Below are 23,500 nucleotides of genomic sequence, written 5' to 3'. Positions count from 1 at the left end.
TCCAGGTCAGGGCACATGCCTGGGTTGCAGACTTGATTCCCAGTGTGGAACATGCAGGAGGCAGACAATGATCCTCTATCATCACTGATGTTTTTCTCTCTCCCTGTCCCTTCCTCTCTGAAATCAATAGAAATATTTTTAAAGAGACTTTTTAAATGTTTAAAACAGACATTTCATTTCTGTGCTGTTTTATAGAGTGGCTATGTGGCTTCTTGACTTCAAATAAATAGCTGGTTAATTATGAGACGCAACTACTTCTAACCCGAGTATAAAATAGACACATTCTATATATGGAATGTTTAACATAGATATTGGACTTCAAAAGTGACAATCTTTAAAAACTCGTGTTTTATCATATTGCATAGCTGCAAATGCATGTTATAGAAGTGGTTTATTCAAGCAGAATTTTGCTCCAATCTCCTTCAGTTCCTTCTTTCATACTGTACAGTGGATCCACAAGTTTATTGTGCACGTGCATTAAACCTTAAAGAAAAAAGCACAGTTCTAATATTTTAAATTTTTTTAACTATATCTCATTTACATTAGAAAACAAAATATTTTATAAGATAAAATAAGTATATAGGTTTCCATCTGATACAAAAATAATTTAAAAAATACAAATAGAGACATTTTGAAATGTTTAACCTACCATTATAAATACTAATTTATAATAAATACTTATGAATCTAGGTATAGAATTTATACAATTTATTTTGCAGTAACCAGAAGTAGGAGCAGTTCTTGTGTTCAGAGTTTCAGTATGACAAAATGACAGATTTTAATACTGACTTGGTTAATACATTTTAATTACATCAGAGGCCTGATGCACGAAAATTCGTGCAGAGTAGGTCTTCCTTTCCCAGGCAGCCGGCACTAGCTTCCCTCTGGCACCTGGGACTAGGGCTTCCCTCCTCCGGCTGCCAGCAGGCACCCAGGACACCAGCTTGCTTCCTTCCTCCAGCCACCTGCAGGTACCAAGGACCCAGGCTGGCTTCCCTCCTCCAGCCACCTGCAGGTACCAAGGACCCAGGCTGGCTTCCCTCCTCCAGCCACCTGCAGGTACCAAGGACCCAGGCTGGCTTCCCTCCTCCAGCCACCTGCAGGTACCAAGGACCCAGGCTGGCTTCCCTCCTCCAGCCACCTGCAGGTACCAAGGACCCAGGCTGGCTTCCCTCCTCCAGCCACCTGCAGGTACCCAGAACCCAGGCTGGCTTCCCTCCTCCAGCCACCTGCAGGTACCAAGGACCCAGGCTGGCTTCCCTCCTCCAGCCACCTGCAGGTACCCAGGACCCAGGCTGGCTTCCCTCCGGTCCCAGCTTCATCAGGAAAGGGGTCCGGACCAATTAGTATATTACCCTTTTATTATTATAGATGTAAGAGTGGAGTTAAATCCTCGCTCATTTCCTTTATCAGAGCCCAATGAAAAGCTCAGAACTGTTTTTGCTAGGGTAGCTTTAATTCCTCAGTGGAATACTGTTTATCCATTAATCTAGCAAATTAATTTCCATTGTTTTGACATGCATATTTACAATAGGAGTTGATTACAAGCCACATCAAGGGGGAGGAGGGGTTACTAAAACAATACAGAAGAGAACCTATATTAAATGCTACCGGTAATTTCCAAGGAGATTTAAATTTCATCTTATAATTGGTATGCTTGTGAATTCTTTCTTCTTAAAGCTTCTTGGAAAATATCTCTCAGTTATTAATGTCTTAATGCACACATACTCTATTTCTTTGGGGGAAATAAACAAAAAAATTGTCCCAATTAGTGAACTAAAGATTTTATATTTTGTAAGTTAAAGACATGAATTAAATTTTCCAATAAAAACAAAGGCAGGAGAAAGGGTTTCAATGCAATTTTCTCAGGAAATGGTGTTATTGGACAGGGGAGACAGGACACTTCTTGGTTAGTATTATAGATGGTTCTTGTTCAAAAAGCTGCAAAAGCACTCTAAAATCTAAACTGTGCGGATGATCTGCTTTTAAGAAATAAGCAAAGATAGGGACATGCAAAGAACACTGAACTGTTCGTGTATTAGGAGAAAAACCAGAAGTAAAGAGTTTTAAAAGGAGAGAAGACAGAACATTCATTAGCTCTTCTCAAGAGAACAGAATGATACCTGCACAACAGCCTATTTCAGTGTCTAATCAGCAGCTTAAACTTAACAAGGTCCAGACCCATGTGTTGCCTTGCGAACCATTTCTTTGAAAGTCTGGTATATGGTGTTCCACTCCAATGAGCTGCTATAGCCAGACCACTGCAATCTAGTTTTTCTCTTTTTAAATTCAGCAGTTTGCACTAGATGCTCTTTGACTTATGATGGGATTACCCCTTACTAAACCCTTAAGTTGAAAATATTTTAAATTGAAAATGCAATTAAAATACTCTATGGATTGTTTACTCTCATGATCACATGGCAGACTGGACTGCCCTGCATCACAAGAGTATTTTACTATCAGTATCCCAGAACAAGATCAAAACTCAGGGTATAATTTCTCCTGAATGCATATCTTCTTGCACCATTGTAGAGAGTCAAAGTGAGGGGCTGTCTGTTCTTTCAAAATATATATCCAACTAGAGGCCCGATGCACGTAATTCATGCAGGAGGTGTGTGGGGGGGGGGAAGTCCCCTCAACCCAGTCTGCACCCTCACTCAATCTGGGACTCCTTGCTCCTAAGTGCCTGCCTGCCACTTGGATCACCACTCCCTAGCACTGCTGCAGAGGCAGGAGAGGCTCCTGCCACAGCTGCTGTGCTAGCCAGCCATGGACCCGGCTTCTGGCTAAGGGGTGCTCTTGCTGTGGGAATGCACTGACCACGGGGGGTAGCTCCCGAGCATCTGCCCCCCTGGTGGTCAGTGTGTGTCATAGCAACCAGTTGTTCTGGTTGTTCCACTGTTACGGTCGATGGGCTTCTATAAGATAGATTAGCCATAGTGTATCTCCCCACTACTACCCTAGTTGAAACCACTCTTCAAATCTAAATCAATTACTTACAATTATCTACTTTGACTCACTTACCCCATCCCATAATAGTTTCTGCACAGCCTTTCTAAAACAAACTGGATTGTACCATTTCCCTATTTAAAATTCTCCAATTGCTCTGGCCACTTGCAAAATAAATTGGATTTTAATCTGTTTTCTTTATCCACCTGACCTCATGTCCTCTCACTTTCCCACTTTTATGCTGTACTCATCCCTAGGTTTGTTGCTGTTACGGCAGAAAAGCTAACCTCGGTACCAGTGCAGGATTTGTATACTTGATTCAGCCTGGTTGCTCTTCTCCTTGAGTGAAGTCTGACTGTCTGCTTTTTATTTATTAGGTCTTAGCCCAAATGTCAACTTAAACTATTCATGCCACTTCACTTTCCTAAAAGCAACTTTCATTCTTAGAAAATAGTATTTTCTACCATGTTTCCAACTGGAAACTAGGTCCAGGACCATATATTCGCTGTCGTAAGTCCTGGGCCTATGAAGGTCATTGCACATAGTGGAAGCACAATAAACATTTATTTTTAAAAGTCTACGAAGGCCCTGGCTGGTGTGGCTCAGTGGGCATCTTCCTGTGCACCAAAAGGTTGTGGATTCCATTCCCAGTCAGGGCATATGCCTGGGTTGTGGGCTCAATCTCCAGTAGAGGGCAAGCAGGAGGCAGCCACCAATTGATGTTATGCTCTCACATGGATATTGTCCCTCTCCTTTCTTTAAAAATCAAAATCAGTAAACTGCTCTTAAAAATAAGTGGTTGAACATCGACCTATGAACCAAGAGGTCACCAGTTCAATTGCCAGTCAGGGCATGTGCCTGGGTTGTGGGCTTGATGTCCAGTATGGATCGTGCAGGAGAAAGCTAATCAATGATTCTCAGCACTGATGCTCTCTAACCTTCCTCTCTGAAATCAATAAAAATATATTTTTTAAAAATAATAAAAAAGTGGAAGGTTTAAAGAGCTAGTGATAATTAGCTTTTTAAAATATAAAATCAAGATGGAACAGAAAGGGAAAAGTTCATTAGTAATGTCTTAAAAACATTACCTCAAGCAAATAAAACAATTTTATTTTAAAAAGTAAAAAAAATTAAGTTCTAAAATGTTTTCCTGTGATATACTTTTATCTTTCAAAAGGAATATATTAAAATAAACTTTGATGAGCCGAGACCGTTTTGGCTCAATGGATAGAGCTTCGGCTTGGGGACTGAAGGGTCCCGGGTTCGATTCTGGTCAAGGGCATGTACCTTGGTTGCGGGCATATCCCCAGTAGGGGGTGTGCAGGAGGCAACTGGTTGATGACTCTCTCTCATCAATGTTTCTAGCTCTCTATCTCTCTCCCTTCCTCTCTGTACAAAATCAATAAAATATTTTTTAAAAATAAACTTTACTGATGATTCTTACTGTTTAAATGTATTAATCTACATTTTCTTCAGGAGCTAAATAATCAAACCTTTAAGATTCCTGTTCTAGTTTTAGGTGATGGCAGAAGAAAGGGTAGTGGTGTGAAGGGAATTTGAAAAATCAGAAATAACAGGATTCATATCCTCCAGTATATATCAAAGTGATACAGTCACTCAATGAGGATAAGGCATATATAAATTACATTTATTATATGTCCAAGTTCATGAATAACAACTATTCTACCCTATATCAAAACACCTATTGTAAGATGAGGTCTATATACAGCCCAGAACAATGTCTCAATTCCACTTTTCTCCATATTGAGGAGAAAGCTGATCGAAGCTGATCTCCTGAACCTCTTCGGCTATGTACATCTCCAAGGGGAAATGAGAGTGTCCTCAAAGAGGCAAGGCAGCAGTTCTCTCATCCACAGTTCTACAGGCAGTCCTCAGGTTACGTCGGACTTACGTCGTTTCATGGTTACGTCGCCATCTCCCATTTACAGTATTTATTAAAAAAAAAAAAGTTCAGTCATTTCGACGTAAATACATAATGTGCTTTATGTTTTGTTTTTTAATGTACCAATGGTAAAGGTCAGGAATTGTTATCTTTATTTATTTTTTTACTGTTTCACTTCATTACTGCTGTGTATGTGCTCCATGTGAGTGACGTAGGTGCTTATGTAGGTGGGTTCTGACTTATGGCAAAAATTGTATTAAGTTGCACTGTAGGAATGGATCTCCAACAAAACCCAAAGACTGCCTATACACTTCAACATGTTTCAGAAAAGCTTAGAATCTGGATAGGTGAACTGAAAGAACTAAAATATATATAATCATGTACTTCTGTTTTAAATTATCTTTCACTTATGTCTATAACTTTTTGGAAGCAATATAATTTATACCATACCATAGCCAGAGTTTACTCTTCTTTAAGGCAGTGTAACAATGGACTGAAGCCCAGACTGCAGATAAGTCTGATTTCCGTTACCCAGCTCACCCACATATGACCTGTATGACTTGGGTAAGTGATTTAATGAGTACCCACTTCACAGAATAGTGAGATGTAAACCAATCAGTGTAATGTGATTAGAATAGAACCTGGTCATCTAGGTATGGCTGTTATTATTATTATTAAATATTTACTTCACTAAAATGTAAAAACTTTCTGATAAAAACCAAATTGACAAGTAAAGGGGTTTATCTGGGGATTGCTGGTGCTAGAAAAATGGCAATGTTAAATGATTTTCCTTAAAACTATCATTAAAACCTGTGGATAATCTATTAATTTTATCAAGTAATCTGACATTTATGATGAAATCTGAAGAGTTACATGGAACTATAAGGGTAAGACTCCATCCAAGAGCTCTGTCTTATTCACAACTCATCTCATATTTTCTGCTTTTGTCAAACTAAGGGTCCACTGCATGAAATTTGTGCACTGGTAGTGTCCCTAGGCCTGGCCAGCGATCAGGGCCAAATGGGGCCTTCCTTTCTCCTGCTACCAGTGCGGACTGGGGCCTTCCTTCCCCCCAGCTACTGGCTGGAGCCTGCCTTCCCCTGGCTGCCAGCTGAGGCCATCCTTTGTTCTGCACTGCCCCCTGTTGGTCAGCACACCTCATAGCAAGCAGTTCAACTCAAGGTTGGTAGAATTCCCGAGGGCACAATTTGCATATTACCCTTTTATTATATAGGTTACTAAGAAGCTAACAATTTTCCAGTTTATATATTTATAGCTTGGTAAAAAACTAGTAATTTATCTGATAAAAATAAATGACTGGAAATAATTTAAGTGTTTAACACTAAGGAAATACTTGAGCAAATTCTGTCTAGCTGACTATTACATAGCCACTAGAGGCCTGGTGCATGCAATTTGTGCAGGATAGGATCCCTAGGCCTGGCCTCCCTACCTCCTCCTTCCCTCGCTCCCTCAGCACCCTGCAGCCACCTCTGAACATGTTCTGCACCGCCCCCTGGTGGTCAGCACACATCATAGTGAGTGATCAAACTCCCACTCCAAAGCAGATAACTTGCATATTAGCTATATATTATTTATATATATATACACACACACACACACACACACACTAGAGGCCCAGTGCACAAAATTCGTGTGAAGGTCCAGTCTGCACCTTCTCCAATCTGGGACCCCTCAAGGGATGTCTGACTGCCCATTTAGACTCAATCACACCAGGATCGGATCTATATGGGCAGCCAATATCCCTCTCACAATCCAGGACTGCTGGCTCCCAACCACTGCCTGCCTGATTGCCCTTAACCGCTTCTACCTGCCAGCCTGATCACCCCCTAACCACTTCCCTGCCAGCCAGACTGCCCTTAACTGTCCACCCTTGCCATCCTGGTCACCCCTAACTGCCCTCCCCTGCAGGCCTGGTCACCACTAACTGTCCTCCCCTGCAAACCTGGTCACCCCCAACTGCCCTCCCCTGCAGGCCTGCCTGGTCACCTCTAACTATCCTCCCCTGCAAACCTGGTCACCCCCAAGTGCCCTTCCCTGTAGGCATGATCGTCACCAACTCCCCTCCCTGGCAACCCCCCCCCCCCAACTGCTCTCCCCTGCAGGCGTGGTCACCCCTAATTGCCCTCTCCTGCTGGCCTGATGGCTCACAACTGTCCTCCCTTGCTGGCCATCTTGTGGTGGCCAACTTTGACCACATGGGGGCGACCAATTGCGTGTTGGAGTGATGGTCAATTTGCATATTACCTCTATTATATAGGATTAGAAATATTTTTCAAGAATTTTTAGTAAAATAGGAAAACTTTCATAACAGATAAGTGCAAATTACAAAACTATATCCACGTGGTCAAACTTTTGTTTTAAAAAGTAGACTACCGTATTTTCTGGCGTATAAGACAACCCCCTAATTTTTACTAGAACACAGTAATTGTATATACACTGTGTTCTAGTAAAAAACCTGCTCAGATTGGCCAGAGTCAGAGAGGCGGTCTATTAAAAAAAGAACTGGTGTTGCCTCGGAAGTGGGGGGTAGTCTTATACAGCGAATATCGGCCTAAACCTATGTTTTAACTGTAAAATTAGGGGGTCATCTTATACGCCAGAAAATACGGTATTTTACCAGTTTGCCAAACTTTCATTTGTGCCACCTTCCGGATTTTTGACATAGTCAGACATTTACTAGTACATGAACTATAATATAAGTTAACGAGTTTCCTTTAAATTGACTTAAAACTTTTAAGTTAATGCATTATATTTCATGAATATGAAATGCTGAACTATTAGACTGTTACAATCATTTTATGTACCACTAAGGAAAAAAAAAAAAAAAATGCTACTTTACTAGGAGCCCAGCTTGCGATTCAAAATCGCCCGGTGCTGCCCACCCACCTGCAGCCCTGCCTTGACACCCAAATCTGTCCACTTGGAGCTCCAGTGCGCCTGGCCCAGCAACCAAACCCTCTGGCCTTCTCTGGCCACTTCAAGCCCCACTCTCAGTCCCTGGAGTGGCCTCTGGCTGGTCCCGCCTTCTCTGGGCGCCTCCTGTTTCTGCCCCATCTGTCTCTGGAGCAAGGCAGTGGCTCTGCCCCATCATGGCGCCAAAGAAGAGCTTAGAAGCCTCCCACCTGCTGAGCTGCACTCCTTCCCCTGGCAGGTGGGCCGCAGGGCGCTCAGAGTGCCAGTGGTAGGTGGAGGAGGACTGGGGAGGGGGGCGCTATGGGCTCTCACCCCTGCCCTCCCCGGCACGGATGGTCCCGCCTCCTCGCTTCTGCCCTGTCTTCACATGTGTCAAACACAAGGCCCGAGGGCCAAATCCGTCCCGCCAGGCCTTGCAACGTGGCCCGCACCGCGCTGTCATCACTGCACTCCGCTGCGGTTCCATCACAATGACAGTTTATGACTGTTCAGTAAACCATTCGGCCCGCGATTTAGGCTGCATTTTAGTTTTTGGCCCCTTCTCTGATTGAGTTCGACACCCCTACTCTAGAGCAACACCCCAGCTAATATGCTAATGACCTGGTAATTACCTATCACAATATATCGACCATTAGCATGTTCGGCCTTTATTAGTATATATATTTCCTTTGTATATTCAATATGAAAGTAACATTTTTATTAAATTTGCATTTCAAAAAAATCTTATTTATTGAAAATAAAGATTTGAGATTCTCTTCAAGGAAAAAAAAATAGTAAATTATCTGAAAGCTATTACATGACATGAGATAGTCTTTGAATATCATTTCTATTCCTTGGAAGAACTGGCTACTGGGTCAGCACATGCCAGTTTTTAACAGGCCACAGTGCAGGATGTAACGCTACAATCACAATAAATTTTAACAGTCATCTACAACAGAACATTCTCACATGTTGCTTTGTAAATGTAAATGCTCACCTTTAAAGTATTTCACAGTTTTAACTCTTAATTCTAAGGTGGCATCTTCATCACACACAAAAATAGTGCGGGGATGCTGCTGGAAAGCAGAAACAGTCCACATGTGATTGACTCCTTCCTCTATGGCTTTGTAGAGAGCAAATGCCTTGTGGGCGCCTGTTATGAGGATCATGACCTAAAAAATCGTGAACATTACTATTAATTCTTAAAATATTCCACATGACTGAGAGGCTTTATTATTATTATTATTTTTTTTTTTAAAGAAAGACTTTAGCACCAATATTCCTCTGAGGGTAAAATAAAAATAAACATCTCCATATTTCTTCATAGTACAAGGTATTTCTATTTTTTTAAAGTAACAGGCGAGCACAAAGTGTATCTCCTGGTTTAACAGGTAAAATAGCATCTTGCTATTTATAAAGTATTACTGAATATATCTTAATACCTATGATTATTAACATTAAATACTGATGAGCATAAAAGGCTGAAGTGCAGAAAACCTGGCAGAAAACAAAAGGGCTGTTTTACAAAAGCAGAATTACAGGTCAGCGAGGAATTGATATAATCAGGAATGATATACCAAATTGTTCTATTCCAGATAAACAAATTACTTTGGAAAACTAATCTAGAGCAAGAAGCCGGAAGACTGTTTCATTGTACATGTGCTATCCAAAGGTGTCTTGAAAGAAAATCAGGTTTAAAGTCAGAGAAAGACAAGTACCGTGTGATTTCACTCATAAAGTGAACAAAATGAACTAAAAAACACATTACAGACAAACTCATAAATAAGAGAGGCTGACAGCTGTTGGAGTCATGGGGCCAGGGGAAGTTGAGTAGGGAGGGTGAAAGGATAGAGACAAACAAGAAAAAAAAGCTTACGGGCATGAATGACAGTGTAGTGGCTGTCAGGGGGAAGGAGGGGAGGAAAGGTAGAAGAGGGTAGGGGGGGACAAATGGGGGTGAAGGAGACTTGACTAGGGGTGGTGAATACACAGTGCCGTATATACATGATATGTTGAATTGTGCACCTGAAACCTGTACTAGTATAATTTTGTTAACCAATGCCAACCCTATAAATTCAATAAAAAGGAGAAAAGAAAAAGAATTTAGTTGAATTCTAAATATGGCAATGAGACTGACAGAAGTTACAGAAAGCTAGAAAACAATAAAAATGTGAACAGGATGCAACAAAAATATCACTAATTTGGCACCATAATTCCTTCATTAACTATTGATACCAAAGAAAAAAACATTAAAGAACATTTAATTCTTACTTCTCGAGCATCCATCACTGTCCCCACACCAACTGTGAGAGCCATGGTTGGCACCTTTGATAAATCTCCATCAAAATATTTCGCATTTGCCAATATGGTGTCCATTGCTAGGGTCTTTAATCTTGTCCTTGATACTAAACTGGATCCTGGCTCATTGAATGCAATATGACCATCTGGACCAATTCCTTTTAAAAGAAATACACATACACACACACATATAGAGATAAGTAAATAAGGCTCTCAAAATTCAACATGCCTTTAAGAGCAATAAACAGTTATAATCACACTTACCTTGTTTATTTGATAGCTGAATTTCTAATGCTGCATTAAAATATTTGTCCCTGTATTTGATTCAAAAACTTCAAATGTTTTTCATATGCTTAGCAATAAACTAGCATTTAATAACAGTAAAATTAAGTACATATATATATATATACACGTATATATATATGTGTGTGTGTGTGTGTGTTTGTGTGTGTGTAACATGCAAACTGAATTGATGGCGGAATGACTGGTTGGCTATGACGTGCACTGACCATCAGGGGGAAGATGCTCATCTCAGGAGCTGCCCCCAGCCTGCAGGCCCCAGTCGCCCAATGGGGAACAAGGAACCGGGGTTGGGTGGTGGTAGATGCAGGTGGCCCTGGGGCCCTGATAACCCCTCTGGTCACCCTTTGGAGAGCTGGGGGGGGGGGGGGGAAGGGCCAGCGAGCAGGTGGAAACAGCCAACCTCTCTGTCCCTCCCCCCGCCAGCAGGCTCTGATCATCCAATGGGGAACCGGGAACTGGGGGTGGGTGGCAGCAGATGCAGGTGCCCAATTGCCCTGCCAGTCGCCCCACACAGGGCAACCAGTAGCAGCGGGGGTTATGGGTGGGGCCAGCTGCCAGCAGCCAGGGAAGATAGAACCCGATTGCCAGCCAGGCCTAGGGACCTCACCTGTGTCCTCCAAGATCAACGCTAGTGGTCTCACTGACGGTTTGGGTCATACAAACATGTATAGTTAAACTGAAATGATCAGCAATTGTTCATGATGGAAAAGGGTTATTTACTGACCATGAATAACTATCAGAAATTGAACTTGCTAATATGAAATTGTATTTTTTAAATGTTCTACAAAGCTTTATAAAACTTTCTTAAAAATAATTATGAAATCTAAAAACCATGGCAAATTCTTATTCAGTTTTTAAATTGAAACTAAAATATCAGAACCTTTATGAAACATCTCTAAAACCTCAGTCTGGATTGTACAGGGTGAAGCAGGTTTACAGTTATTTGTATGGAAAATCATACAATAATTAATACAGAATGAACAGTTTCACATACCACTGTAAACCTACGTTTGTCCCATCCTGTATGTCTTTCTTCTTCATTACTGTGTCTTACCATTAAGAACAAGGCGCACAGGAGGCTGAATGAGTGGATGGTTGCTTTTTTTTTTTATATGCTGAGTTTCTCCCTCTTCCACCCTGCTCTGCTCACAACAGGGGCTAAAATAAATCATAATACTTATATGTCTTTTATTCAGAATGATTATGGCCTAGGGATAAGTGGATGTCCCAACCTGAAACAAGTGGAAGTTCTCTCCAGAAAATCTGAAATGTGGCCAGGGATACAGAAAGAAAAAAGGCATCAGAGCTGAGACGCCTGATGGAAGCACTGCAGGAAAGAGTTGAAGAGTTCCTGCTTCGAAGATCTGAGGCTCCTGCTTCTTGTTCTTCCAAAGACTTGGGTTGTTGGTTTGTTTGTTTTTTTATAACTCTTCTATCCAGTCCAGAATCATTCCAATTAATTCACTTTTGGTCTCAGTAGATTATGTTTCTTGCTAACTAAATTTCTAATCATGTAATCAAAGTGTTAAGGTTTTCCCCACTGTCTTTTTTTCTTTAAAAAAAAATAATCTTAAGATGATTTTAAAGTTCATAATGGTTTTGAGTGTATTTATAAAATTCCATGTTTGTGTATTTTATTGCTAGAGTGGATCAGAGATGGCATGATATACCATATTTTTTTTCCTCAACATTTTTGTCATCAGATGAAGAATGAGAATTTCTGAGAGTACTTTTCCTCCTTTTTCTTTTCTTCAGAAGGAAAGGGAACTCCTGCTGCATTCCCCAGGAGTGAGCAATGTGGGTCAAAATACTTAAACTCCCCATTTTGGCCTCAAGTACAACCTGCAATCTCTAATCCAACTTTACCTTTAATAAAGCTGATATTTTGATCCCATTTGGCTCAGTGCCACTGATCTCTCTTCTACCTTAAACAAACCCTGGAACAAAAGAAGGGTTAGTGGTAAAACCCAGATACCAAGCCTCATTTTGAGAAAATCTAATGATAACAAACCTAGATCAACAAAGGTAAAAAATCAAATGAGATTCTTTCATGAGTATACATCCAATAATAGAGTACCCCGAGTAGTAAAAAGTTCAAAGAAAATGCAGTAAGCTAACTCTTCATTCCCTACACAGAGAGTAAACAGAGACTCTCACTCTGGGCCATCACATGACTACAAATGAAGATGTTAATGGAAGAGGCAAGAAAATTCTCTCAAATTTTCTTGTGGAGGGAGAATTACTACAGAAAGCTTAAGATAAAAATTGGTTAAGAAAACAAAGCAAAGGTATTTTCAGTAGTAAAAATCAGTGATAATTATAATTTATTCACCATTTGTTTCAATGGGTAAGGTGGCTTATAGTGAGGAAATGCTCCAAAAAACTTGAGCTAAAAAGAAATAAGAATTAATTGAAAGCTATGGGGAAAGAAGAAAATTTTACCAGAAATCTTTGATAAGAGAGATTCAACCTTAAATATTACATTAAGCTATTGCTGCTTTCTGGAAAGCAGGCAAAAAAATAAACTGGAGTCAAAGAGTTATCAGTTTTTCCCCCAGTAAATTCCTGGCAATGAGTCCCTAAGGGATTTGCATGGATCCTCTGCAAATTCAATGAATAGGAAAAAAAGTCCTCAATGAGAAAGAAAAAAAGAAAAAAAAAAAGATATTCTTCATGCAGACATTTTAAATAATGAATCTCTAGTAACTACATGCCTTTTTGTATAACAGTAGATGACGAGTGAAAATTTCTATATATAACTAAGATAAACAGTTTAGGTATGTTATATTACAGTAATAATACTAGATTTTGGTTTGGATTTTAGAAAATCTATAGAACACCTGGGGAGTGCACTACTTAGTATGTTTAGTTGAATACTAAAGAGTCTGCCAAAAAACTATTTTAGTATCAGTGTAGTTAATGGTATTATAATGTTACATACTGTTTTAATGGTAATGAATTAACTGTCTCATGCTTCATATTGATGACAGAAAACTATGTTGTCATTACAAAGGAAGAAACTCTTCACCTATTTTTAATGATAATTATGCACAAAGACATACACATAAAGACATATAAATTTCAAGAGGACTTACATCAATTCAACATTTATTGACTTTGTAATTTATTAAGATAACTAGAGGCCCAAAGCACGGACCTAGTGTGGGGATCGGGCTGAAACTGGCAGTCCGACATCCCATGAAGGGACCTGGATTGCAAAAGGGCACAGGCCAGGCCAAGGGACCCCACACATGCATCAATCTGTGCAATGGACCGGTTTCTGCCCGATCCCCACAGGCCAGGCCAAGGGACCCTACTGGTGCACAAATCCATGCACCGGGCCTCTAGTCTGCATATAAGATCTGTGGTTAATCTCTTCATGCCCTCCCCCATTAGCCAATCACTCTCCCCTCCAAGACTCATCAGTCTGTTCCATGTTTCCATGCCTCTGCATTGAGAATCTACCCCCTAATGGTCAGTGCTTGTCATAGGAGATGGTCAAACAGCTGCTTAGGCTTTTATATATATATAGGTTATATTGCTTAATTCATATTAACTAAAGGATGCTGATAAATAAAATTTTACATCATCCTTAATTGATTTCTTAGATAAAATAATTTAGTACAGAAATGCTAAAATGCACCTGTTCCACATGCAAATTTTTAGAGATTTAACCTTTTAATAAGATAAGAAAACTGGGTTGCAATGAAAGAAATAGGATAAGAATATTATTTAGAAAAAGAAGCACATCCCTTGTTTCATAAGATGTAGTATGCTGTTAATTCTGAGAAGGTAATTAGAAGAATTTGGCAGGGATTGGGACCTATTTCTCAAGATGTAATTTAAATAATTCCAAATTGCAAACTTAAGATGATGAAACTAAAGTAAAACAGAAATCAGTAGCTGAATAAATGTGTATTATAGACAAAATTGTTCTTTACACCTACACAATGATAAGATTTATTTTTGTAATTCGGAGCACCTAACCAAAATATTAACAAATGATTAATGACAAAATGTTTTACATACCTCCAACAAAAAGATCAATTCCTCCAGCTTCTTTTATTTTATCTTCAAATGCATCACATTCTGCTTGTAAATCTGCAGCATTCCCATCAAGGATATGAGCATTATTAGGATCTATATCAATATGCTTAAAAAAGTTATTCCACATGTAAGAATGGTAGCTTTCAGGATGCTGTCTGGGAAGTCCTAAATATAAAGTTAATAAAAATGTAATTATTTTCAAAAATAAATCTAAAATTTACTTTTTTGATTAAGCTCTAAATGTTACTTAAAATACATAATCTTTTTATATTTTTAAAGCATTTGTATGTGGAAAATACGCTAAGCATTATTTTAACCACTGTACATAAATTTGTTAAATCAATTAATTTGTTTATGATATCTATGGAAATATTATCACTTCCATTTTATAGATGAATAATAGAAGCACAGACATGTTAAATAACTTTCTTAAAGTCACATAGCTCACAGAAGGGCTGGAATTCAAACACAGAAGTCTATTTCATGTGCATTTAGTCATATACTCATTTCTCATTTATGTAAATTTTTAAAAATATATTTTTATTGATTTTAGAGAGGAAGGGAAAGGGGAGGGAGATAGAAACATCAATGAAGAGACAGAATTATCTCACCTACATGCCCCACACTGGGGATCAAGCCCGCAACCTGGCATGTGCTTTTGACTGGGACCCTTTAAAGGCTGACACTCTATCCACTGAGCCAAACCAGCTAGGGCTTAAATATGTAAAATTCTAACTAACAGAACTGATTTATGTGTTAATATCCACATAAATTAATTGACCATACAACTAAAATGTTGGTCTATATTCCTCCTGTATTTTTCCTATATGCCACAAAGTATATTGAATCACAACAGCTCTTTGGGTATCACTTAGACTACCATTAAAAGTGTTTTATTATATTTAAACTAGAGGCCCAGGGCATGACATTAGTGCACTGATGGGGGAAAGAGGGTCCCCTCAGCCTGGCCTGCACCCTCTCGCAGTCCAGGATCCCTCTGGGATTGTTCACCTGCTGGCTTAGGCCTGCTTTCTAGGAAGAGGACCTAAGCCAGCAGGTGAACAACCCCCAAGGAGTCCCACCATCGCTGCTGAGTCCCACTCACCAGCCATGAGCCTGTCTTCTGGCTGAGTGGCACTCCCCCTGTGGTCAGTGCTTGTCAGCAACCAGTCGTTCTGCCAATCGGCTGATTTACATATTAGGGTTTTATTATATTAGGATGTTAAACAATCTATATGTATCACATATCTTTCTAGTGAAGCAAGTTAACAATCAATAAATTATAAAAGCATCACAGTTATAAATATACTTAGAAAACCTTTATTTTACTAACTTTCACATACATATTAATTTATTCCTCCCAAGACTGGTTTTAACTTTGCTTTAAGGAAAAAATACAAAAGAGAATGAGAAATGTGAAGAGATTAAATCAAAGTTATAAGACTGGTACACTGCAAAGCCCATGATGACTACTACAGATCTTCTGATTTCTACTTCTATATTCCTTCTACTATATTGTGCTGTTATATTTAGTTGTATGGTTAATTAATTTATTGCAAAAATAGATTTTTTATAATAAACTCCCAACCTCATAAGGCTATACATTATATTCTAGAAATATATTCATATTATATTAAAAACAAAATTTCCAATAGTATATTAAATATTCTCAAAATAGTCATTTTATTTAAAATATAATATATATGATATATACAAATAATATATTCAAATAATATAGCTTACCTACATATTCATCCATGTTAAAGGTCTTCACATATTTAAAGGAAAGGAATCCATTCTTGTGATATTCTATTAGTTTTTTATAACATCCTAATGGTGTACTCCCTAAAATAGATAAAAAATACACTTTCTAACATAACATAAACATCTAATTTAAATATTTACAATGACTTTAACCTATATTTCTTATCAGGCAAACAATTATTATTTTAAATATGTATTCAATTAAAATATGTTGCATTAGTCTATATGTATTCAATTAAAATATGTTGTATTAGTCTCTTTTCAAGGTACTTTGAAATTTTACTAAACTAGAATTTGCTAATAAAGTTGGAAATCTGTCAATGAAAACTATAGTTCAGAAAATTATTCTTGAGTTGTTAGGTATTTGAAATTAATGTTGTATTGTTCCAAGATTAGAAACTTTTAGAGAGCATATTTGAATCTTTTAACTTAATTTACCTTTGGAGAAAAAAGTTGAGAGGATATTTAGCATAAATGATACATAAATGGATCAAGTGTTGACCATGTATAGCAATCAAAAGGAAAATGAAAGGTAAATTTAAATATTGTCCCTACTTTCAAAACAGACTCTGAAACTGGCCAGCATTGAGTAAGAAACCTTAGCTGTTTCTCATTTGTTATCAGGTGTACCTTAGCTCCTGTTTCTCATTTGTTATCAGGTGTTATCTTCAGTATCTATCAGCTAATTGTAATAGTATAGTAGTAAAATGACTTCTAAGAAATGGGTTCGTGGCTTTGGGCACTTTAACTGAATTCCTGATTTATTTTATAAATGTAATTCTTTCACATGTTTTATAAAATTAAGAGACAGTCTTAAAAGATATGGTACAATAAAGGTAAATGAATTTAGCCAGAGGATGGCTTCCCTTGGTTTTCTGAATGTGCTCTAGTTTGTCATCTCAACTACTAACTGGAAGATTAGATTGCCTGCTTTCTTAGAGCAAGCATCTTGGTCCTCACATCATCACAAAACAAAACACCTGCACACAAAATTTCTACTGAAGTGGCAGGCAGAAGTATGATAGAATTCTCTGGCAAAAATGATATACATATACACACACAAATTCTAGAATAGTAAAAAGACTGTCTCTCAGTTGAATGACAAGAATAGAAGTGCCTATAAAAACTATGATATAGACAGATTCAAGGATCAGACTATTAAATTTTCTTAAAGTTAAGCATACACATTGTTTTTAAAACACAATTAATTTAAAATTTATGTGGTCAAATTTTACAATTTCTTATAAAAAATTTATAGTCTACTAATATAAAATCTGACCAAAAAATTAGTATGCTTTTTCTTTTTCCTTCTAAAAGCATACATATTCTATCTTTAATTGTTGAGGGAATAGTTATAGAAAGCACTCCTTAATTTAAGGATATATTAATGAAAAGGTGAGAAGTCACAATGGTAATAACAAAAAACATACATTTTCTGTTTTAATCAAAGTGGTTGAAAGATATAGTACAGGATGTATTGAAATAAAATTCATTTTATTATTTGCTTTAGTCATTTACTAACATAACTAACATTTAGCAGTGCTTATTATAATTTTGATAAAACGAAGATTAACACTATTTCTGTCCTAACCTGGCTGGGTGTTGCTCAATGGTTACGCAAATACCCATGAACCAAGAAGGCACTGGTTTGATTCCAGGTCAGGGCATATGCCTGGATTGCGGATTCAATCCCCCGTAGGGGCAATGCAGAAGGCAACCCATTGATGATGTTTCTCTCATCAATGTTCCTATCTCTCTATCCCTCTCTCTTCCTCTCTAAAAAATAAAAACATTAAAAAAAAAGACTATTTCTATCCTAGAACTAAAAAGAAGGGGTTAGTTTAAGTACAAAATAACTATAATACAAGGAAAAATATAAATGACCTATAAGAAACCTGGAGAACTATAGTAAAACCAAGAAAACTATAGTCTTGCTTGTTGGAGGAAAGATCAGAGAAAATGGCATTCCAACAGTGAAAGATGGGATAAGTTGTAATTGAGAATTAACAAAAAACATGGGGGGGGGGGGGAGTTTCAGAGATGACATCTGTATGCCTACCATGTGCTAGATGCAATGCTAATGTTTTCATATATTAGCTCATGCAAGGCTCACAACCGTGGGAAGTTGGCATTATCTTTCCCATTATGAAGAGGAAAGAATTGGGTTAAAATGATTTAAAAATTTGCCAAATATCACATGGCAGTGAAGCCTGAGATTCAAGAGACTCTGGTTCCAGAGTTTTCATTACATAACATGAGTGAAGTAAAGCCAGCACATTCGAGACTATTCTTTGAACAGCAGACCAATTTGCCGGTCACGATTCAGTGTAGGGGAATGGTGGAAACAAGTCCGGAAAGTAGGTCAGGCCCACAGCATGCAGGCCCTTAAATATCAAGCTTGCTAAAAACCACTTCAATAAATATATATTGAGTGAATACTTCCTTGGAGGATAATTACAATACAGAGTGTTACTTGCAATTATAGAAATGTTCAAATTTTAAAACCACAGGGGCTGGGGGGCAGATGTATTAGCAAGCAGTTATACTACCCAAAATAAAGTGAAAGTTGTATATCTAAATACATAGAAATATGTTTAGCACTGTTGGCATTTATGAGTCTAAAGCCTTTAGGTCCTCACACTCAAATTACTTTTTATGTCTGTGTCATAATTAAGCCAGAGTGACCAAGTTAGTTAGCTTGAATGTAGGCCAAGTTTACAATATGAACACTGATAAAAAGTCATGGTGCAACCACTGGGGCTCACTTATCAGCATTGCAATGGCTGAGGGGCCCAGAACTGGTGTGAACAATTTCAGAAAATCTCTCTCTGCCATTTTCATCAAGATCTACTGCACTGGACCAAAAAGCAAAACAACAAAAACAAAACAACAAAATCAACTTAGTGAGCTAACTTTCAGAGGAATTATGCAAGTGGAAAATATATTATGATTGTACCTTTTATATAGTTGGCAAGTATGGGGGAGGAGCAGATACTGTTTAAATAAAACACACTGAAACTTTGAATTTATTTAGTATAGTACACAAGGACTTACACAGCATGCTTTAGCCTCAAAACAGATGGTAAGTTGTTATTATCCTTATCTATCAATATATAAATAAAAAGCCAGTGACCAGAACACCCTAATGACCGGATCAACCAGTTGCTATGGCGCCCACTGCAACCAGCGAAGGGGACAGCCGGCCAACCTCCCACAGCCCCTCCCCCGCTGGTCCCACCCCTGATTGTCCTACCCTACCCTGATAGGACCACAGCCCTTCCCCGACCTTTGCCCCCGGCCCTGATTGGTCCCAATTGGGGTAAGCCAGCTGGCTAACCTCTTGCTATCTCCTCCTCCCAACAGGCTCAGCCCGGATCCGCTGATTGGGGCAGGGCTGGCCAGACCCCACCCATGCACAAATTCATGTACTAGACTAGAGTCTTTCTATAAGGTAAGGAGACCGAGGCTTAGGGAAATAGAACAAAGGTCTTGCAGTAACCAAGAATGTAGCAGCTCTAATTCCAAGTCCAATACTTTCTTGTGGAAGCTACAGTATCGAAGAGAGTGTCACCAAGATCAATGACATTGCTTGGTTATTTTTAAAGAAAACCTGAACAGAGAACTATATCCAATAAACTATGTAACAAATGCTTGTGTTTATCCTGCCATAAAATATACCAATATGCAATTTTTTATCTTACAGAAAGAAAATAAACACAGATTCAGTCAAATATACTTTATTAAAGGAAATCATTAAATCACATAGCATTAAGTTTCTAAAATGGAGGAAAAAAATTATGTGTTACCTGTTGGTAAACCCAGGGTAAAATATCTGTCCTTTCCAGGTTTGAACTGAATGATACGATTACAGATGTATTTGGCTGCCCATTCACTAGCCAAGTCATAGTTATCAAGAATTACAAGCCTCATTATGGCGATGCACAGCTTCCAGGACAAGTTCAAACCTGGAAAATCCATTTAGAACACTTTAAGTAATTTGCAGACACTTAAATAGAAGTGCAACATACTGATGACTTCAAAAAAGACATTACTTAAGATGTGTATTATACAAATACAATCCATACTTTATTTTTTCTATCACCATTAATCCCCTCTATGTCCTTTTCCACCTCCACCACCCTCACCCCCACCCAGACCTATCTCCACCCCTGCTAGAACCACCACACTGTTGTCCATATCCAAGAGTTGTCTTTTCCTTTTTAGCTCACCCCTTCCCAAAAACACCAACCCTCTTCCCCCAGAGCTGTCTGCTTGCTCTCTCTGAGTCTGTCTCTGCTTTCCTTGGTAGTTCATTTTGTTCATTAAATTCCAGATTTGAATAGAATTATATGGTAATTGTCTTTCTTTGAATGGCTTATTTCACTTAGCATAATGTATAATGTTCTCCAGGTCCATCCATGCTCTGGTACATTTACAATCTGTACTTTTATAATAATAGCTCTTTTGAACAGACCTTGGTTTCTGGACAATGGGCTAGGTATACTCTAATCTTTAGAACAATCTGCTAAAATAAATATAATGCCTAGTCTCAGATGAGGACAGACACTCGCACAATTTAAGGTCACACAATTACTAAGTAACAAAGCCAGAATTCATATCAAGGCAAAGTTACAATAAAGACACCACACTGTACTCACTGTCTCTACAAGAATATTGTGTAAATTATCATAAAATAAACCTAAGGCAAACAAAGCAGTACAGAACTCATTTCTTGATTGCAATTTAATGGTAGTAATGACCACTCAGCAACTTTTGGATTATTTACTAAAATCCAGAATTCTCCCTATAAGTACTGTAAAAAACAAACCTCCCTTTATTAAATAATGTTCTTATAGAAATGATACCTGTACTTGTTTTTTTTTTTTTTGATACCTGTACTTTTAAAAAATTAAATCAATATAGAAAGTTACAAATAAGTTTTTAAAAAATCAACCAAAATCCCACTCTTAAATAATTCTAGCATTATTAGGTATTTATTATTCCAGAAATGTATGTAATGCACATATATAAATAGAATGTATACAAACATTTTTTTATAATGGGGTCATAAAAGACATTCTATTTTTTGAGTATTTAAAGATACTTTTATTTGAGATACTTTTTCATTTTTTAATTAAATAAATAAATTAATAAAATTATATAGGTTTTGGCACACTATCTTTAATAAAAATCATAACACTAAATTTTTCTTACATTCAACAAAAGAAAAAGAAAACAAAATGAACTAAAAAAACTGCTGACCTTTGGGGGAAATTTTTTCTTCACAAAAAGCAATTTCAGTTCCTAAAAGAATAAAGTTAAGAAACAATATAACAGAAATATTAAAAGAGCAGTGTCATTTAAAAGCTATATGATTCCATTTTAGACAATGTGGACTGACCTACTATTATTACACAAAAAATTGCATTCTTACATCCCATTTTCTGTAAGATGTATTATTTTTGTAGTCAAGATTTACATTTACACTATGATTATAGTTTCCAGATTTTAATTCTTAGTTGTATATTTCCACAATTCCAGATTTTAACTTAGTTTTATATTTTGAAACTACTTCAGCAGCAGTCCTGAATTCTGTACCCACACTCTTTACATCCATAAGAAGTCAAATTCTTTAATGGGAGAGTAGATTTCATTACAATATATGGAACCTAAAAGATGTCTTTAGGACCAAAACAATTTATAATTCTGGCATAACAGCTATTATGATCATCTGGAATTCTGGCACAGTTAAGAGGTAAATAGCATTTTCTTGTTAAAAAATATAGATTCCCAGGACCCTCTCACTGGATATACAAATACCACAGATGATTCTTACTATTAGGTTAAATTTGGGGGCGGGGGGACCCACAAACAAACCACCATACAAGATGGTTGCATCGCAAAGAGGTTCCAGTAAGTCTCTCAGATCAGGTACAGAGAAGGCTGGTCTGATTTTGGTGGTGGTGGTGTTTTTGGTTTTTTTTTTAGGTGGGGGAGAAGGAGGGAGGGGCTGGTATGTTTTTTTAGACTCTTTGGAGAGCTCAGAACTCACTCTCAAAAGTTCCCAATGAATCACCTGGCCCAGAGTACAGCAGGATGTTCTTGCAACATTTAGGCCAATTAAAAAAAATTTCTCAGAGATCCACACTCCTGCGGCCTTGGGCAATGCTCTGGCAGCACCAGCAGATACAGCAATCAATCAATCAATCAATCAATCAATCAATCAAGGAGGAGCTCTTCGCCTTGCCTTCCTCAGGTGCTGATTCACTTGGGCTGCGCATGGCCTGGACAAGGGGCGGCTGAGCCTCAGCTTCGGAGCTGGAGGGGAGCTTCCCCGAGCTCCACAGGGGGCCTAGGATCCACTCTGGAGTAACTTCCAGAATCCTTGCTCTGGGCTGTTCCCTACAGTCCAGTGTTTCCCAAACTTCTCTCAGGATGAGAATCACCTGGTGGAGTTGTCGGAATCTGTATTTTAACAACTCCACCAGGTGATTCTCATCCTGAGAGAAGTTTGGGCAACACTGCTACACCACATACCCTTAACCCACCAGGGAGAGGAAGCGGGAGTGGGAAAGGGGGGCAAGGAGTACGGGGCTGGGGCGGTGGGGAAGGGGGACAGGGGTGGGAAGGTGGAGGGGGATGGGGAAGGTGGAGAAGGGAGAGGGGAGAGGAGAGTGGGGCTGGGGAAGGTGGAGGGGGGTGCGGGGCTAGGGAAGGTGGAGGGGCCGGGGGAAGAAGTGCGGGGCCGGGGTACCAGCTCCAAAGAGGGGCCCCAGCAGCAGACAAGGCTGCGGACCCACCCACACTGTGGCCGCTGGGCCCAGTCCCTCCGGGAACGAAGGCCAGAAGCGAGCGAGGATGACTTACGGATTTTTAACAAGTGTCCGGAGGCAGCCGCCGGGAGGAGGCCCGAGGAAGCCCCCTCCGGAGGCCAGAGGTGGTCCTCCTCCCTCCCGCGCCCTATCCCACCCCGACCCCCACCCCATCCCACCCCGACCCCTATCCCCACCTCCACCCCACCCCTATCCCCACCTCCACCCCGCCCCCAACCCATCCCACCTCCGCCCCCACCCCCACCCTCACCCCCTGCTCCCCGGGGCTCCCGGGACCCGGTCCGCCAGGGCTCCACGTCCCCAACCGGTGCAGAGCCCCCCGGAGGGGGCGAGGCCAGCCAGGTGCGCCCACCCCGCCCCCCGGCCGGGCCCGCAGCCCCGGACTCACCCCCGGACTCCGCCGCGCTTCCGACGCCGCAAGCAACCGCCGGGCAGCGCACACCTCGCAGCCTCGGGGCGACCCTGCCGCCGCGCTTAAGACCCGGATGCA

General features: G+C 39.4%; 1 protein-coding gene across 7 annotated transcripts; it reads right to left on the bottom strand.

The window, feature by feature from the left end:
- Nucleotides 1–94: 94 nt before the first annotated feature.
- On the bottom strand, nt 95–23,500 carry GNPDA2 (glucosamine-6-phosphate deaminase 2). Of its 7 annotated transcripts, none has more exons than XM_045572928.1 (8): nt 23,399–23,492; nt 21,440–21,481; nt 19,984–20,142; nt 16,157–16,258; nt 14,396–14,578; nt 10,037–10,221; nt 8,763–8,937; nt 95–483 (listed from the first exon to the last, which is right to left on the bottom strand). In XM_045572928.1, exons 3-8 carry the CDS (start codon nt 20,105–20,107, stop codon nt 392–394), a joined length of 861 nt encoding a protein of 286 aa, XP_045428884.1. In that variant the 5' UTR covers nt 20,108–20,142; nt 21,440–21,481; nt 23,399–23,492; the 3' UTR covers nt 95–391. The 7 variants fall into 7 exon arrangements, with proteins under 7 accessions (XP_045428884.1, XP_036273231.1, XP_045428889.1 ...); XM_036417338.2 differs by lacking the exon at nt 23,399–23,492 and adding an exon at nt 22,058–22,104 and having other exon boundaries at nt 19,984–20,143; nt 21,429–21,481; XM_045572918.1 differs by lacking the exon at nt 95–483 and adding an exon at nt 4,490–4,767 and having other exon boundaries at nt 23,399–23,497.

The sequence above is a fragment of the Pipistrellus kuhlii genome, unplaced genomic scaffold (genome assembly GCF_014108245.1).
Source record: "Pipistrellus kuhlii isolate mPipKuh1 unplaced genomic scaffold, mPipKuh1.p scaffold_m20_p_1, whole genome shotgun sequence".
NCBI classification, from domain to species: domain Eukaryota; kingdom Metazoa; phylum Chordata; class Mammalia; order Chiroptera; family Vespertilionidae; genus Pipistrellus; species Pipistrellus kuhlii.
Note: the sequence above shows the minus strand (reverse complement) of the source record. Positions and strands in the feature narration are given on the sequence as shown.

Excerpts from the sequence above, each read along its gene's own strand:
- GNPDA2 (XM_045572918.1), bottom strand. The coding sequence starts at position 20,107 with ATGAGGCTTGTAATTCTTGATAACTATGACTTGGCTAGTGAATGGGCA. Across the intron at positions 8,938-10,036 it reads CAGTGATGGATGCTCGAGAA|GTCATGATCCTCATAACAGG; the intron begins GTAAGAATTAAA and ends ACGATTTTTTAG. Across the intron at positions 4,768-8,762 it reads AACTGTGAAATACTTTAAAG|ATGTACATAGCCGAAGAGGT; the intron begins GTGAGCATTTAC and ends TTCCCCTTGGAG.